Source organism: Phascolarctos cinereus, unplaced genomic scaffold, assembly GCF_003287225.1.
Source record: "Phascolarctos cinereus isolate Bilbo 61053 unplaced genomic scaffold, phaCin_HiC Scaffold_7;HRSCAF=346, whole genome shotgun sequence".
Classification (NCBI taxonomy): domain Eukaryota; kingdom Metazoa; phylum Chordata; class Mammalia; order Diprotodontia; family Phascolarctidae; genus Phascolarctos; species Phascolarctos cinereus.
In genome coordinates this window covers 54,742,841-54,758,389 of record NW_027556180.1, presented here as the reverse complement: position 1 = coordinate 54,758,389, position 15,549 = coordinate 54,742,841, and the positions used below count along the sequence as shown (strand labels likewise).

Sequence of the window (15,549 nt, the reverse complement as noted above, 5' to 3'; positions counted from 1 at the left end):
TGACCTAAGTATTTGGTATTACAGTGAAGGAGAAAATAGTAAGAATTTTAAGTTATTTTAGTCAAAGGAGTGGCAGTATGTAGGTGAATTGTGGAGGAGGATGGTAATTGGCTGACTGACCGCTGCTATGGCAATCCCATAGCAAAAGATATTACAGTCCAGCTACCTAACAATGCACTATTTGTATGTGAGCATCTGAGGGTAGGAGAGGAGGAGGAAATCAGACAAAGAAGGACTGATCATACCCATCCTGGGGTGACATCAGCCAATCTTCATAGTCATCTGAAAATGGAGTGCATGTTGTTGGATCAAAAAGAGCATAGTGTGTTAGTTAATGTTTCTCGCACAAAAAGTAAACGGTGAACGTGTTTTTCACCCATCTGACCAAAGTAATGCTAAAATAATATTGAATTTTATTGTACATATATTGAAAAAGTGATTTATAAGTCAACCTTACTTTTTAAAACTTTATGTGCAGCTAATATTTTTTAAAAATTTTAATTATCTTTCGTCATATAGCTAAGGTCCATAACTTTTAGTGTATCCATGTAACTAATACAGTCTAAAATTTTCTAGTGAAGATTGTTCTTACGATAATAACTTTTCGTGTCTTCATAAAGGAATTCTCATTTTAAAGTCACTATCCTGACATACAAAGCCAGTGGATAAGCTAGTCATTCTTCGTTTAAATTAAGCACTTTGAAGGTTTATTATCTCTTTCAGTTTTAAATCCCTAGAGAACACCCAGTGAACGATTTGTTCACTTAGTCCAGAGCACTCAAATAAACGTCCTTTGGGGCAGCTAGGTGGCACAGTGGATAGAGCACCGGCCCTGGATTCAGGAGGACCTGAGTTCAAATCTGGCCTCAGACACATAACACTTACTAGCTGTGTGACCCTGGGCAAGTCACTTAACCCCATTGCCTAGCTAAATAAATAAATAAATAAACAAACAAACAAATAAATAAATAAATAGATGTACTTTGTCATTTGAATGTTCAGGAAAAGGCTAGATGTTACTTTTGTGTGCCAATAACTACCATTGACTTGAAAATTTGTTCCATTCTGAGCATTTAGGTGCTCAATAAATGCTTGTTTGATAGAGACTCTTAGAACTGAAAAATGTGAAGCTCAGAGTTCTTATATTAACTTAATTGGACTCTAAAGTTATATAACTGAGAAAAAGTATTAAAATGTGTTCATGTACGAATCCTAAGGATATACAGAAAGTGAACTATGTGAGAGATATTGAAGTGCTTTCGATGTTGTTTAGATGGTTCATAAACGTTGGAAAGTTAAGTTTTGTACCCTCTAAAATGAAAGTTGTCAGTTTTTGCAAGCCTTTGAGTAAAAGATATGCTTACCAAGTTTGGAAAGTTGGGATGAAATGTAAATGTTTTTAAAAAATTTTGAGCCATTTGTCTGAATGTACAATTGATGCAATAATAGTTGACATAACACTTTTTAAAAAAATGTTTTAACTAATTTTTCCTTTTCAATTAACAAGTATTTTTCCTTAATCTGTCATTTTTGCTACCCTCATCTCATCAAGAAAATTCAAAATAAATCCCTCAATACATATCTATATAGTCTAGCAAAACAAATTCCCCCATGAGCCATGACTGAAAAGGTGTGTTTCTTTACATTTAATTTTAAGTTCATCACTTCTCTATGAAGAAATGGGTGACTTCTTCAGTGTTTTGGACTCGGGCTTTATCAGTATGTTGTTCAGAGTTCTAAAGTCTTTCAAAATTGTCTTTCTCTGTAATATTCTTCTTGATGTAGAATTTGTTCTCCTAGTTCTGTTCACTTCACTTTCCATCAGTTCATAAAGTTCTCCCCAGTTGCCTCTGAAATTGTCCATTTCATCATACTTGTAGTACAGTGATGCTCCGTTACGTTCACGTACAATTTGTTTAGCCATTTCCCCAAAGGACAGCTCTTCAGTTTCCCTTTTTTCCCCCTACAACGAAAGGCATTTGGTATGAATATTTTTGTATATACAGATCCTCTTCCCCTTTGTTTAATTTCACTGGGGTAAGGTATAGGCCTAGTCATGGGACAGCAGGGTCAGAGGGTACCCACAGTTTGTTAACTTTCTGGGCATTATTCCAAATGCTGGACTGATTCATATTTTCTCCAGCCCTGCACTTGGATTCCTGCTTCCCATAGTCCCTCCAACATTTGTGATTTTTTTCTTTTGTCACCTTTTGCTGGTCTAATAGTGTGAGGTAGAACTTCAAGGTTGCTTTGATTTGCATTTCCTTAATTATTAGTGATTGAGAGCATTTTTTCATATGATTGTTGATAGCTTAGATTTGTTCTTTTGAAAACTTCTTGTTCATATCCTTTGACTAGACATAGCACTTTAAGGTTTGAGAAATGCTTTTCATACATTACTCATTTGGTCTTCACAACAGTGCTGGGAAGCATAGGCATTATTATCCATATTTCCCAGAAGGAAACTAAGGCTCAGAAGTCACATAGCTAATATCAGAGGTAAGATTGAAGCTAGGTTTTCTCTTGACTGTCTGCACTCTGTCCTCCACAACGGAAGCATCCAAGTGTGGGGAAAAGGACACTGAGTTTGTTATCAGAAGACTTGGGTTTTAATTCTAGCTGTTTGGCCTGAGCCAGTTTCCCCAGTCATGTTTGGCTATTTTAAAATTTTTTTAGTTATTACCACATTCATACAAAAGTAATTATCTTACTAGAAGAAGAATTCTGGGCTCTATCTAGACTTTGAAATCTTTGTTTAGTTTCTTATCACTATGGAGTCACTTTACTAGAAATCTGACTTTTAAAAAACAATTTAAAGAATGAAAAGCTCATGAAATTACATTCTCAGTAAGTAATTTATAGAAAAAAAAGTTCACTGAGAAAATTGCCTGTATATTTTTTGTTGGCTTAAGTAACACTTTGGTGAGTGGGGGAAATGGACTGAATTGATTTACATATCACTTATTCTGACCATAAACTATTCACAATTCACAATTTTCAAGTTCAAAGTTTTATAGTAGAGTAGAATGCAGTTGGTATATTGCAATATATGAGTTGTGTGTATGTGTGTGTACTGAATTTTAAAGAGTTCTAATTGCAAAGTTTAGAAATTTTCTTCTCAACCTTCACTCGTAATTTCCACTCTGAGCTGTTATAAAAAAAAGATCAGGATTCACAGCTCAGACTCCTTTCTTTTCATCAGTATAGTTAGATTAAATAAGCAGAGGTATTGGGACCTGTGCTTCCAAAATTAATTGTTGGAGAGAGAACCTTCCTTTAATATTATTTGCTGCTATGGTCAGACCAAGCTTTCTTTGTTCAGTAATTTTAATTATACTACAGAGATTGGAATTTAACTAAGATAACTTTCCTATCAAAATACATAGTCTAAAACAAGATTCTTTTCACTGTTTAATAATAATAAATATAGCTAACATTTATGTAGTGCTTACAATCTGCCAGGCAGTATACCAGACACTTTACAAATATTATTTGAATGACCCTGGGGAGTTGGTGCTGTTGTTAACACCTATTTTGCACGTCAGGAAACTGAGGCAGACAACAGTTGAGTGACTGGCCCACGATCACACAGCTAGGAAGTGTCTGAGGCCGGATTTGAACTCAGGAAGATGAGCCTATAATGTATAAGTCAGGGAGGGGAGACCTGCAGCCTCGAGGCTACGTGTGGCCTTCAAGTAGTGTGGTCCTTTGACTGAATCCAAACTTCACAGAACAAATGCCCTTAAAAAAGGATTTGTTCTATAAAACATGGACTCAGTTAAGAGGCCGTACCCAAGGATCTAGAAGTCCGCAGGTTCTCCACCCCTGGTGTAAGGTAGTGGGGACACAAAGACAAAATGAAACCTTTTTTTTTGCCCTCAAAGGACTTAACATTCTACTAGAGGATGCAAAATGTACACAGATAAGGGAATACAGGGTACTTTGAGGAAGGAGAAGATATTAACAACTTAGGGGTTCTGGAGGACCTGGCACCTGTGCTGAGCTTTGAAGGGAGCTAATGTTTCTAAGAGGCAAAGAATTTGAGTGAGTTTTGTATAAAGTTATAGGATTCAAAACATTTTGATATATTACAATGTACTCTCTCCTATAAAACAAATATCTACTTGTTCTCTGCAAAGTCTTTTCTTCTCCAAGCAAAACATCCCCGGTTCCTCACATGATTTAAGACCCTTCACCTGAGGAGCCCTTGTCTGGACACTCCTTGTAAATGTCCTTCCCAGCATGGAGCACTAAGACCTGAACACATTATTCTAAGTGTGGTGTGACCAGGGCAGAGTATGAGACTGTCTTTTATCCCTGAAAATTGTGCTTCTCTGTAGCCTAACAACACATTAACTTTCTTGCCTATGGTATCATATACACGGATGTACATCTAAGTCTTCTTCAGACAAACTGCCATCTAGCCATATCGTTTGTGAAACTGATCTTTTTTTAAAATACTAGTGGTCATCCAGTGTGTTAGTAATCCCTTGAAGCTTTGTATCATTTACCCCTCAGAGCATTGCATTCCTATCCATATCATTTATAAAAAGTTGAACAGCTACGGTCCAAGCACAAATTTTGGGAGCCCCTCACTGGAGACATCACTGAAATTGATCTCAAAACATTAATGACCTTTTTGGTTCAGCTATTCACCCCCATTAACTGTTTTATCAGCTAGCCCTTGTCTCTAGAACGACGTGAGATTATCAATATTTTGCTAAAATCTAGGTAAACTATACAGTATCCCCCTATCTACCACTGTAGTAACCTTAACAGAAGAGGAAATAAGGGTATCTGACATGACGTTTTCTTGATGAAGTTGTGCTGCTGGCTCGTGGGGATTGCTATTTCTTCTAAGTCTTCACTAACCATTCTAGAACATATTCTAGAATTTCTTTCTCAAGAATAAAAGTCAAACTCATTGGCCTCGAAAAAGTTTTCAAAATAACATTTCATTGATTCTTTGAGGAAAAAAAAACACATTGCCATTTCCCAGTTACACAGCCTATACCCATGGAGCCATCCCTCTCGACAAAGAAGTATAGCTCAGCCAAACAAACTGACATACTGGCTGTGTCTGATAGCATAAGCCCACCAGGGTTTTGCCACCTCTATGCTGAAAAGGGTATGATTCCCTCTGTTTAAGGAATTCTTGCTATGGAAACCCCTATGAGGCTGGTCTGTAGCTCCTCTGTAAATCGAGCTTAGTTCCCTAGGACACTGTTGTCTCTTGACTAAAGCCAGTTTTGTCCATGATCATACAACTAGTATATCAAATTTGAATCTAGGCCTTCCTGATTTGAGCTTGGCTCTGTAGCCGTTAATATGGTATTGTGTCTGCAATTATAACAGGTTTGGTGTAGGTGGAACCTTTCCCTTCTATCTTTCACCTCCTTGGGGTATCTGCCAATAATGCTTTTCCTGGGATAGAGTATGAAGAGTTTAATCAGTTTTTTCAAAATTCTAAATTACCCTGCAACACAGACTATTTTCATCTTTGTCGACCTTAACCAGTTTGCTGACTAGGAGGTAGTAGGCTTAAATTTGCATTTCTGTTATGATTTGTGGTGTTTTTTTCATTTGGTTGTTGGTCATTTACATTTCTTCTGAAAACTATTTTTATCCCCTTATGTATGAGTAATAGCGATCAGTCATGTATTTTTATTAATTCCTTGTATACCTTAGATATCAAGCCTTTATCAGTTATTTTTGATGCAAAGTACCCACGCCCCGATACATTGGTATTTAATTCTAGTTGTGTCAGCTTTGTTCATGCAAAGGCATGAATTATATAATTGTATAATTAAAATTGGCTATTTTACTTTTCGTGATCTGTTATGAATTTTCTCCAAAACTATAGATCCAAAAGGTACTTCCTCCTCCTTACCTCTTTATTTTGGTTCAATTTTGTTTTAATGACGTGGCCCAGTGGTATTAAACTTAAATAGAAATTGATCCCCACATCTGCATATTAGCTTAGAAAGCCACACATTAACATTACCTAAGTCATACTGTATTTTTACTTATTTTGTTCAACATTTCCTAATTGTATTTTGATCTGGTTTGGATTAAAATGGGAGTTTTCACACTTGAAAGTTGTCTGTTGAATTTGATGTCTCTGATGTGACCTTTTATAGTAAGTTTGTTCATCTGTTTGGAGCTTATTTTAGTATCTACTGTAATGTATTGGTCTAAAGCAAATTTTTACTAAGCTACTTTTCAGTATTTGTTGAATAGGTAGTTCTACCAAAAGATTTATATTCATTGACCTGTAGTTAGAGAGTCTATTTTCCTCCCCACACCCTTTCCCTTCTAAAAAAAATTAAGACATTTGCCCTCTCTAAATCCTTGATACCACTTCTGGTTTTTCACGATTTTTCACCAAGAAACAGCTCAGGTGGCACAGTGGGTAGGATGTTGGACCTGGAGTCAAGAAGATGTGAGTTCAGATACGGTCTCAGACAGTTACTAGCTGTGCAACTCCTGGGCAAGTCATTTAACCTGTTTGCCTCAGTTTATTCAGCTGTAAAATAGGGATGGTAAAAGCACCTGCCTCCCAGGGTGATTGTGAGGATCAAATGGGATAATATCATCATTAAAGTGCTTAGCATAGTAGGTGCTGTATAAACACTAGATGATATAACTTTTGGAGATTGCTGATAGTGCTTTAGAATGCATATCCATCAGCTCTAAGAATGAAGTTGATGAGAGCCTGTTGATCAAGCTTATCAAGAGGAGCTAGATGTTATCTCCTTACTTATCTGGGGTATCAACTCCCTGTTATATTCCATCCATTCTAGTGAAGTCAACCAGCATTTAGTAAGCTCCTGCTGTGTGCCCCACACCACTGGAGGATGCAAGGAAAGGCAGTTCAAAGATTACTGTCTTTGGCAGAGAAGACAGGAGCACAATAACAGTTGATCAGCTCTGCCATCAATCCCCCATGTCCTTCATGCAAAAAGGCTGTAGGTGGCCTCAGACTTCACCAAAGCACTGGCCATGAAACCACCTGAAAATGTCTCCACCACAAGCATTTTCTCCAGCTGATAGTTCATGCTTATCAGCGTATATAACAGAAAAAGTAGCCCTTCAATGAAAATAAGATTTTCAATTTAAATTTTGTCATGACACCCATCTGCATTGAACATTTTTTAAACATAGCCATCATTTCTTCATTTGCCTCAGCATATCAAAAACCAAAACATCTTCATAGGCTGATTTCTCAGGTGTTGTCAGTAAGAAGATTTCAAATTAATAGGATTTCTGTGCTCTTCATTTTCAATGCAATGAAGTATTAAGATCCAAAATGAACTTAGAAGAGTGATAGAAATCTGAGTTGGAAAGATTAAGTTTTTTTTTTTCAATCAACATAGCCAGCCTAGACTACAGTTATCCCTACCATATCATCGGGGTTAGGTGCACAGGGCAGCCTCTCCCCCCGTGATCTGGAGAATCCACATAAAATCTTTTGGCCCTCTCTTCATACCAGAGAAGAAGTCTAAACTTTTTCTTTTTTGTTTATGAGGCGTTTACCTTATGGATTAAGTATTTGGTCATAGGCTCTGTGTGGTCTGCTGGCCTTCCTGTGTCATCTGTGCTTTCTGCAAAACTCCAAAAAAAAAAAGTCCCATTTAATGTCTTATGCCAATCCGCAATATATCGAAACATGATGGGGAAAGTCAAGATATAGAAGGGATAACTACTTCTGGAGCATTCTGTATTTCAAATGTGCAGTGTCTTGAATCTGCTGCCATTTCCAAAGAAAGGCAGTTGCTTAAGCTGGTTGTTTTCTGTGATGGAATTTTCTCTCAGATTTCTGGTATATGCTTATGTTTTCTGTTATGTTTGGATCTTGCTTTTTTTTTTTGTAGCCCTGTTTCACCTAGTGCCATGAATTTTTGTTTCACCTGAACAGCCGTAAATCAAAGTTTCTACATGAGTGTGAGGCTAGACCTCTGTAGAGTTTGTGATTGCAGTGGTTTCTTCCACCACCTTCATATTCACACTTTACACATTATCTCTTTGGCAACAGAGTAGAAAGTGACCACTTCTGCAGTCTGCTGCCAGCAATGGAATCTGACCACTAGCTGTGCCCCCAGCTTCCATTTCTGCCAGAAGTCAGGGTGATTGTATTGTAAGTAGCAGAGTATTAAGCTAAAACTCAACATGTCTACCAGGAAGTCATCTCAAAAGATGGTCACCAGATCTATCCAAGGAAGAAATCTCACTTTCACTGCTATGTGGTATCAAGTATGTAGCATCATAGGTGGTTCCTTTGCAAAATTGTCTCATCAAATTCCAGTCATGGTCTGCTTTCGGTGCGTGGATTCACTGTCTCATTTGCCATTGCAGAAATAGTCTAAGGGATATTGCCCTCATTTAACTCTTACCTTCAGTGTTTACTTACTTTAAAATATTTTCAGGTTGACCCCACCCCACCCCTAAAGGTCATTTGGCTAGATTCTACATGCTTATTGCTCTTAATCCTTACACAAATTTCTTTGGTCTCCTAATTATTTTTATTCTTCATTGAATGTGAAAGTTGAAAATAGTTTTCTAGTGGAAACTTTGCCAAAATTGTGTAGCAAGGACCTATTATTTCCCCATTCCATAACAGAAATCTTTTATGTTCAATCCAAAATAGCAATGACTCCTTCCTAACTCGCCTTACCTCTGCCCCATTCTGCTTTTCATAATTACCCCAAGATCTTTTTCAAACTAATCAGGTCCCGGGTATTCTTACCTATTAAATATTTTTCATGGAATTTTATTAGATTTTTCTCCAAGTTGTTTATTGTGTTTTTTTGAAAAACAACTTTTCTTTTGAACGTCATGTATTTTTACTTTCAAGACTCATTGTGTGAACATTGAATTTTCTTTTTTATTTGTAAATGTTTGCAGTAGGTTTCTTGTCCTTTGCATATACTGATTACTCAGCTTTCTCATCAGTCTTACTCCTTACTCGTAAACAGTGCCCGCTGTGGCTGTTTAGTTTTGCTAATCATGATTGAAGTCACTTCTTTTAGAGTTGCCTTGGAATGAAGAATGTTGATGCTATGCTCATTGGTCTGGATGGTCAGTACTTTGTTTTTTTTAATATGAGAAACTCTAAGGGAAAACATTGAAATTTTTTTCATCGTCATTAGAATATATAAGCATTATTTCAAGTTGTAGCTTTTTACAGCTGCTCCACTAAAATAGAGTCGCATTCTGAATTCTTGCCTCCTGTTTATCATGTAACTTCTGTGGCAGATCAGAATTCCTGTTGAAGGATGAATTGTTGTCATATGTGGCGATCGATGCTGACAGCTGACACAGTAGATGTGGCGGTATGGACCTGATATCATAACATGAGAGCAAGCTGTCTTCATAGGGTTCGGAGGCGTGGAGCTGAGAGGGACCTTGTCGGGTCATCGTGTCCAGCTCTCTCATGTTGCAGATGAGGAAACTGAAGTTCGGAGGGGTTTGTGGCCTGCTCAAGTTTACACTGGTAGTAACAGCAGAGGCCAAAGCTCTGTCCTGTGACTCCAAAGCTAGGGCTGCCTCATTAATATATGACATGCTAATTTGATTAGAAATGAAGTAAGATACAACATAGTCTTTAAATACAATTCCAGTTTCCTCAGTGGATTGTAAGCTTTTTAGGGCAGCAACCACAGGTTGTTTAGCTGTATATATCACCCTCCATGGGTAGCACAGTGCTTGGCGTGAAGTAGGGTCTTAATCAATGTTTGTTAATTGAATTATTGGAAGAACATTGGATGTAGTCCCTTAGACAGCTTCTGTGTTTCCTCAAGGATGGATGTGATAGAGTGGAAAGAACACTAAACATGTACATTGGAGACCTAAGCATTCTCTACCTGGGCCTGACTTTGGTATTAACTAGTTATGCCATTTTTGACAATTTGCTTGAGAATAAAATTCTCCACTGAAATAATTTTTTAAATAATAATTTGAACTTTGCCTAATTTAACTGTTTCTCCATTTAGTGTTCTTCAAACCAATAAAATATCCTTGATCACTTTTTTATTTTTAGGAGTGGCTTGTGTGAAAGATCCATTGCATGAAGTTCTTTGTTACTGCTTTCTAGAAGGCTGAGGTAATATGAAGTTACCTTCAGTGAAGGGCCACTGATGGTTTTGGAGCAGAGGAGTGACATCATCAGACTTGTGTCTTAGGAACCTAAAAATCCTTCCCGTGGAAATAGTCAAGGCTATACACATCTTTCCCAGGTCCCTTTGGGTTTGAACGTTCCATAATCATAGACCATTTTGAAGTTAGGAATGTGCACATTCACATTTTAAAGCTCATTTTTTCTCATAAGAATAGAAAACCTGTAGAGTACAAATTTCTATTTCCCTGCCACAGAATTAATCGCAGCATCATAATAAGCAATTGTTTCTGCTTTTTGCTAACAATTAAAGCTAATGATCTAGAAACATATTTTCTTTTATAATGAAATGGCACAAATGAATTTTAGCTCTTGCCTGACCGAGTATTCTGAACCTCTCTAGTTTATGTTACTGGGTTCTAATGTAAAATTTATAAACATGATGAATGAACTCCACTGAGTGCATATAAATCATCTGTTGTCTGGCTTCTGTTGGTGGTTAAGAAAGAAGTTTAAAAAAAAAAACAAACAACTTGGAGCAAAATCTAATAAAATTCCATGAAACAAAATATTTAATAGGTAAGAATGCCTGGGACCTGATTAGTTTGAAAAAGATCTTGGGGTAATTATGTAAAGCAGAATGGGGCAGAGGTAAGGGGGGTTAGGGAGGAGTCATTGGTATTTTGGATTGAACATAAAAGATTTCTATTATGGAATGGGGAAATAATAGGTCCTTGCTACACAATTTTGGCAAAGTTTCCACTAGAAAACTATTCAATTTTCACATTCAATGAAGAATAAAAAAAATTTCTCACCCCCACCAACATCATCTTTGCCTACTATCTCAATCCACAGGTCACAGGATCAGGAGGAGTTGTTTGGATCACATTTCTCATTTTTAGAACATTACTGAAAAATATCCAAGTCTGGAAAACAGGAATTCTTCATGGCATCTGTCTCCAGTATAAAACGATCCAGTTCTTCAATGCGTAGCATTTCTTTTATGTCTTTGAAGTTAAAGGATTTCACTGTAATTTTTAAAAGAGCTGAAATATACTTTAAAAAAACTAGGTTAGGTGGGGAGAGCCCAGATGTTGTAGACAGCAAGTCTGTAAAGTGCTCTTTTTCTAAACTGACTAGCTTATTTAGTTAACATAGACATAGCTTGAAGACAATGCAGCTTTGCTGAAAATCACCAGCAAGTGGACATTTAACCCCACAAAGGAGTTACATTTACTCTGTACTACTCTGACATTCTTTTGTTCAAATAGTATTAAATTCTCAGCAGGTAGTTTAGGACTACAAGAGGATTCTTCTTAGCTCAGTGAAACCTAGTCTTAAGTCTTTTCCCCTAAGCGGCTTGTCTTTTTATGTATGGGAAAATTTCACAAAGAGGAGTTGAAAGATTAATATAAGGCTAGAAGAAAGTTAAAGCTGAGATTGGAAATGAGTTCCTGGCATGTTTGCATCAGTGCAATGTACTTTTTTTGGTGAGGGGTGAGGCTCAGCCATCTGTGACATTCTTCCATTTTCTTTTTAAAAAAAAGTTATTGCATTGCACCGTAATTATTACAACTGTAGAGAAAGACACTTATTAATAGGAAATGGACATCTAGGTTAATTCAACACCCTAACTCCCCCAGATAGATGGTATTTTAGGGCTGAAAACTGTCCCTCTTTGCTGTCCTGGTTTCTCCTGGGCAAAATACATAAAGAGAAAGCAAAGATGCAGTCTATATATGTTCCAAAAGCAAGAGTAGGAAATTCTTGAAGCTTTGTTGGAGGTCTCTCATCCCTGAAGTGGAAATGATTTGTCTTTTGCAATGAAAAGGCAAGAAGCAACCATGATTTTATTATAATAGTATTTGATAAAGTAAGACCAAGCACTGTTTTGAGGGGTTGATCTGATGTTGGTTTGATGATGTGTGGCCAAACTAATACCATGACATTTTGAATAAATGTGCACTTTTGTTTTGGAAAAGTCTAACAAGCTTTAAAAAAAATACTCTAACAGGCATAATATTAAGTGTTTGGGGGTTTAAAATACTTTTGCCTCTTTCATAAAGGGGAGGAAGATAGGGGACAAACAGAGACCATTTACTTTTAAGATGGGGATCGTTATTTTTGGGATGACAGTGCTTAGGCTGAGCTTTGTCTAAACCTATTTCTGTTCTTAAATGGTAGCAGTCTGTGACAGCAGAGACTATTGTTCTACCACAAGAGCTTTTAGTTAGAAAAGAGAGGGAATGGAGAATGTGGAATGACTCTTAGACTTACTTTAAATGCCCACTATGGGTGTTACACCCAGCAGATGATTAGGAAATGTAGGTCTGTCATGACTCACAATGTTACTGTCTTATAACAGTGGTTCCTTACTCCTCAGACTTAGATATACATGCCACTAAACCAATCTTGTTCCTTGAAGCATGATTTTGGCACCAGATGTCATGTGCTACCTTGTGTGACCTTGGACAAATCACTTCCCTGAGCCTCAGTTTCCTTCATCCATAAGATGAAGGCTTAAGAGTTCAGTAACTAGAGATGGCTTCTAAGGTCACTTCCAGCTCTAAGTCTGTGAACCTATGATCATAAAGGGACCATACTATGATTAATAACATGGGCTGTAAAATTGCCCTGAGTCAAGACTTACAAAGGGTTCCATTGTAATCAAGGTACATATTTCAGCTTGACTTCCTTCACCTCTCTGTGTTAGAATCTGTTTCTTCGTTTGTCATCTTTCCTGCTTCCATAGGTATTCTTATGTGGTATATCTTTTTGTTCAATTCAGTAGACATTAAGTGTTTACTGTATGCAAGGTGCTATGCTAGGCATTGAAGACACAAAGAAAACTATCTCCTGCAAGGAACTTAAAGTCTAATACAGGATGAGGGGTGGTTGTCTGTGGAAATACAACGTTTACACAAATAAATTATGGTACAGGACAGGAAGTGATAGGAGCGAAGAGGAGATGCAAAATGCTCCAGGAAAATTTAAGGTCAGTAGTCTAGTCACTTCAGACAGTGGGGAAGGCAATGAGCCAAACAAACCGAGAGTTAAGTTTGATGTCATTCACTCTCTTTCCTAAGAAAAGGCCTTTTGTTCTACTACTTTCCTAAAAGGGGAAAATCTAGGCAAGTTTTTAGACTGGAAAAAAATAATTATTTATTAATACTTTCAGTTGGACTAAAAATGGTTTTTATTATGCTTCCACATGAGACAGCAAAGGAAATGGAGAAGTTGTATAACTAGGAAAAAAGCAATGTCATGAAAAGAAAAAAAGGGCTTCTGAAGCATCATGCTGCCAGTTATATGTATGGGTGTGTGGATGCATATATATTATGTATATATGTATCAAAGAAAATAAGGACTGAGAAATTGCCACTGGATTTGGGAGTTAGGAGGATTGGAATATAAGTCAAAGATTGATTTTTTTCTGTAATAATTTACTTTTGCTACAGAGTCCTAAAAACCAGTGTGCCATTGGTTAGGAGATATTTCTGGAAAAATGCACACAGTTCTGTTGGCTTTATGGAATGGCAACAAAAACAATAATAAAAAGCCAAAATGTGTGTAGAACTTCAAAGTTTGTAAAGTGCTTTCCTCCCAGCAAACCTGTTAAGTAAGCTTCATTATCCTTATTGTACAGATGAAGAAATGGAGATGCTAAGAAGTTAAAGGACTTAGCCAAAGGTCATATGACTAATGTATTGAGACGGGCTTCTAACCCAGGTCTCCTGCACTCTCACAACTGTGCCGAGCTCTCCTGTGCCGTGGGAGAGGGGGAGCATGTCAGACAATATCTCAGAGTTCAGGTGCTTAGGATGACCAAGAGGGAAGGCTTCTGGAGAGGTCACTTTCAGCTGAGGGAATGAGGAAGGCTTCATAAAGGAGGAATCACCTAAATTGGCCCTTGAAAGCAGAGATGAAGAGGTAATGCCTTTACAGGAATGGAGGTTGGTCCTTGCAAATGTATAGAAGCAGGAGAATGTGAGGTAGGATGTCTGCAGTGTCCTGGAGTGCTAAGATATAGACAAGGAGAAAGTCTTTTTTCCTCCCTCCTCTTCCCTTTAATCCCATAACTATTCTATTTAGGATTGTTTATAATTTGAGATTTTCAGGGACTGCAGTTTCTGCTACAGGGAGGGAATAGGGCGGTTGTTTGAAATGCCATCTTTCCCTCAAGCTATAGATAGCCAGACCCAAAGCTCCTTACTTGAGAAACCTCATACTTTCCATAAAGACTTCTCCCTCCCCCTCCCTCTCCAAGAGATTTAGTGCAAATCCCCCCAGAGGTTATTTAACATTAGCATTGGCTAGCAACCCTTTCCCCCAAACCTGCCAACTCACCGTCAGACATAACTGCCGGCCCTGTCCTCATTCTTCAGCACCTTCCTTCTTTCCCTTGGGGAGCACACTACAGTCCTGGAGCCATGGTTGACATGGGGGGCCTAGACAACCTTATTGCAAATACAGCTTATCTACAAGCCCGCGATGGAGACACCAAGGACATGCAGAAACGGCGACGCAGCCTGGCACTGCCAGCCCCTGAGCATTGTGCAGAGCTGCGTCAAGCCTTGCCCACTCACTTTGAGAGTTTGTGTGAGCAGCAGCCCATCGGCCGCCGTCTCTTCCATGACTTCTTGGCCACCGTGCCTGCCTACAAAGGGGCTGTGGACTTCCTCACTGAGGTGTCTAGCTGGGAACTAGCTGAAGAGGATAGTACCAAGGACAGCACTCAGAGGAGGCTGGTGAATGCTTGTGCACAGGCCAGCACCCCCACGGGCCAGCTCCCGTTCCTCAGCCCAGGCCTGGCCACCAAATGCCAGGTTGCCTCTGAGAAGGAGCACGCATCCCTAGTGGAGCTGGCCAAGGCTGAGACGATGGCCTTCCTTCAGGATGGGCCTTTCCGGGACTTCCAAGCTAGCCCCTTCTTTGACAGGTTTTTACAGTGGAAAGCCTTTGAACAGCAGCCAGTAACAGAAAAATATTTCGATGAATTCCGAGTGCTGGGGAAGGGGGGTTTCGGGGAGGTAAGTGTTTCGGAAGGGTCAAAGTAAGAAGGAACTTGCAAAGCATGAAGGTTATTGTTACCAAAGAAATTTACTGTGAGCAAGAAGGAAAACTAATTTCCGTGCCTCACCTGGAGAATTTCATGCCACACTCCATCCATCTAGTTAATATCCTTAACAGAACAATGGCATAGGAAGAAGAAATTAGACTAGATAATTGGGTCACAGTGTTTCCCATGCAGTCTATTTATTGCCCTCACTTTAAATATATCTGTAGAGGTTAGGAAAGGAGGCTTGAGAGCATGTATTTCATAGCATTTTCCCCCATATTTGGGGTGGGAGCAGGGGTTCTGAATCAGTGTAGAAAATCTTTTTAGAGAAAAGATGAGAAATTAACCCTAAAGTATTGTAAGATAGCTCATTCCC

The 15,549-nt window shown here is 38.3% G+C and overlaps 1 protein-coding gene across 1 annotated transcript in view; it reads left to right on the top strand.

Moving 5' to 3' along the window:
* Nucleotides 1–6,192: 6,192 nt before the first annotated feature.
* The window catches only part of GRK7 (G protein-coupled receptor kinase 7), a 44,267-nt gene continuing 34,910 nt past the window's right edge, over nt 6,193–15,549 (top strand). Inside the window, exon 1 of the mRNA XM_020970940.2 lies at nt 6,193–15,144. Coding sequence (XP_020826599.1) covers nt 14,545–15,144 — 600 coding nt within the window. The 5' untranslated portion in view covers nt 6,193–14,544. The remainder of the gene's footprint in view (nt 15,145–15,549) is intronic.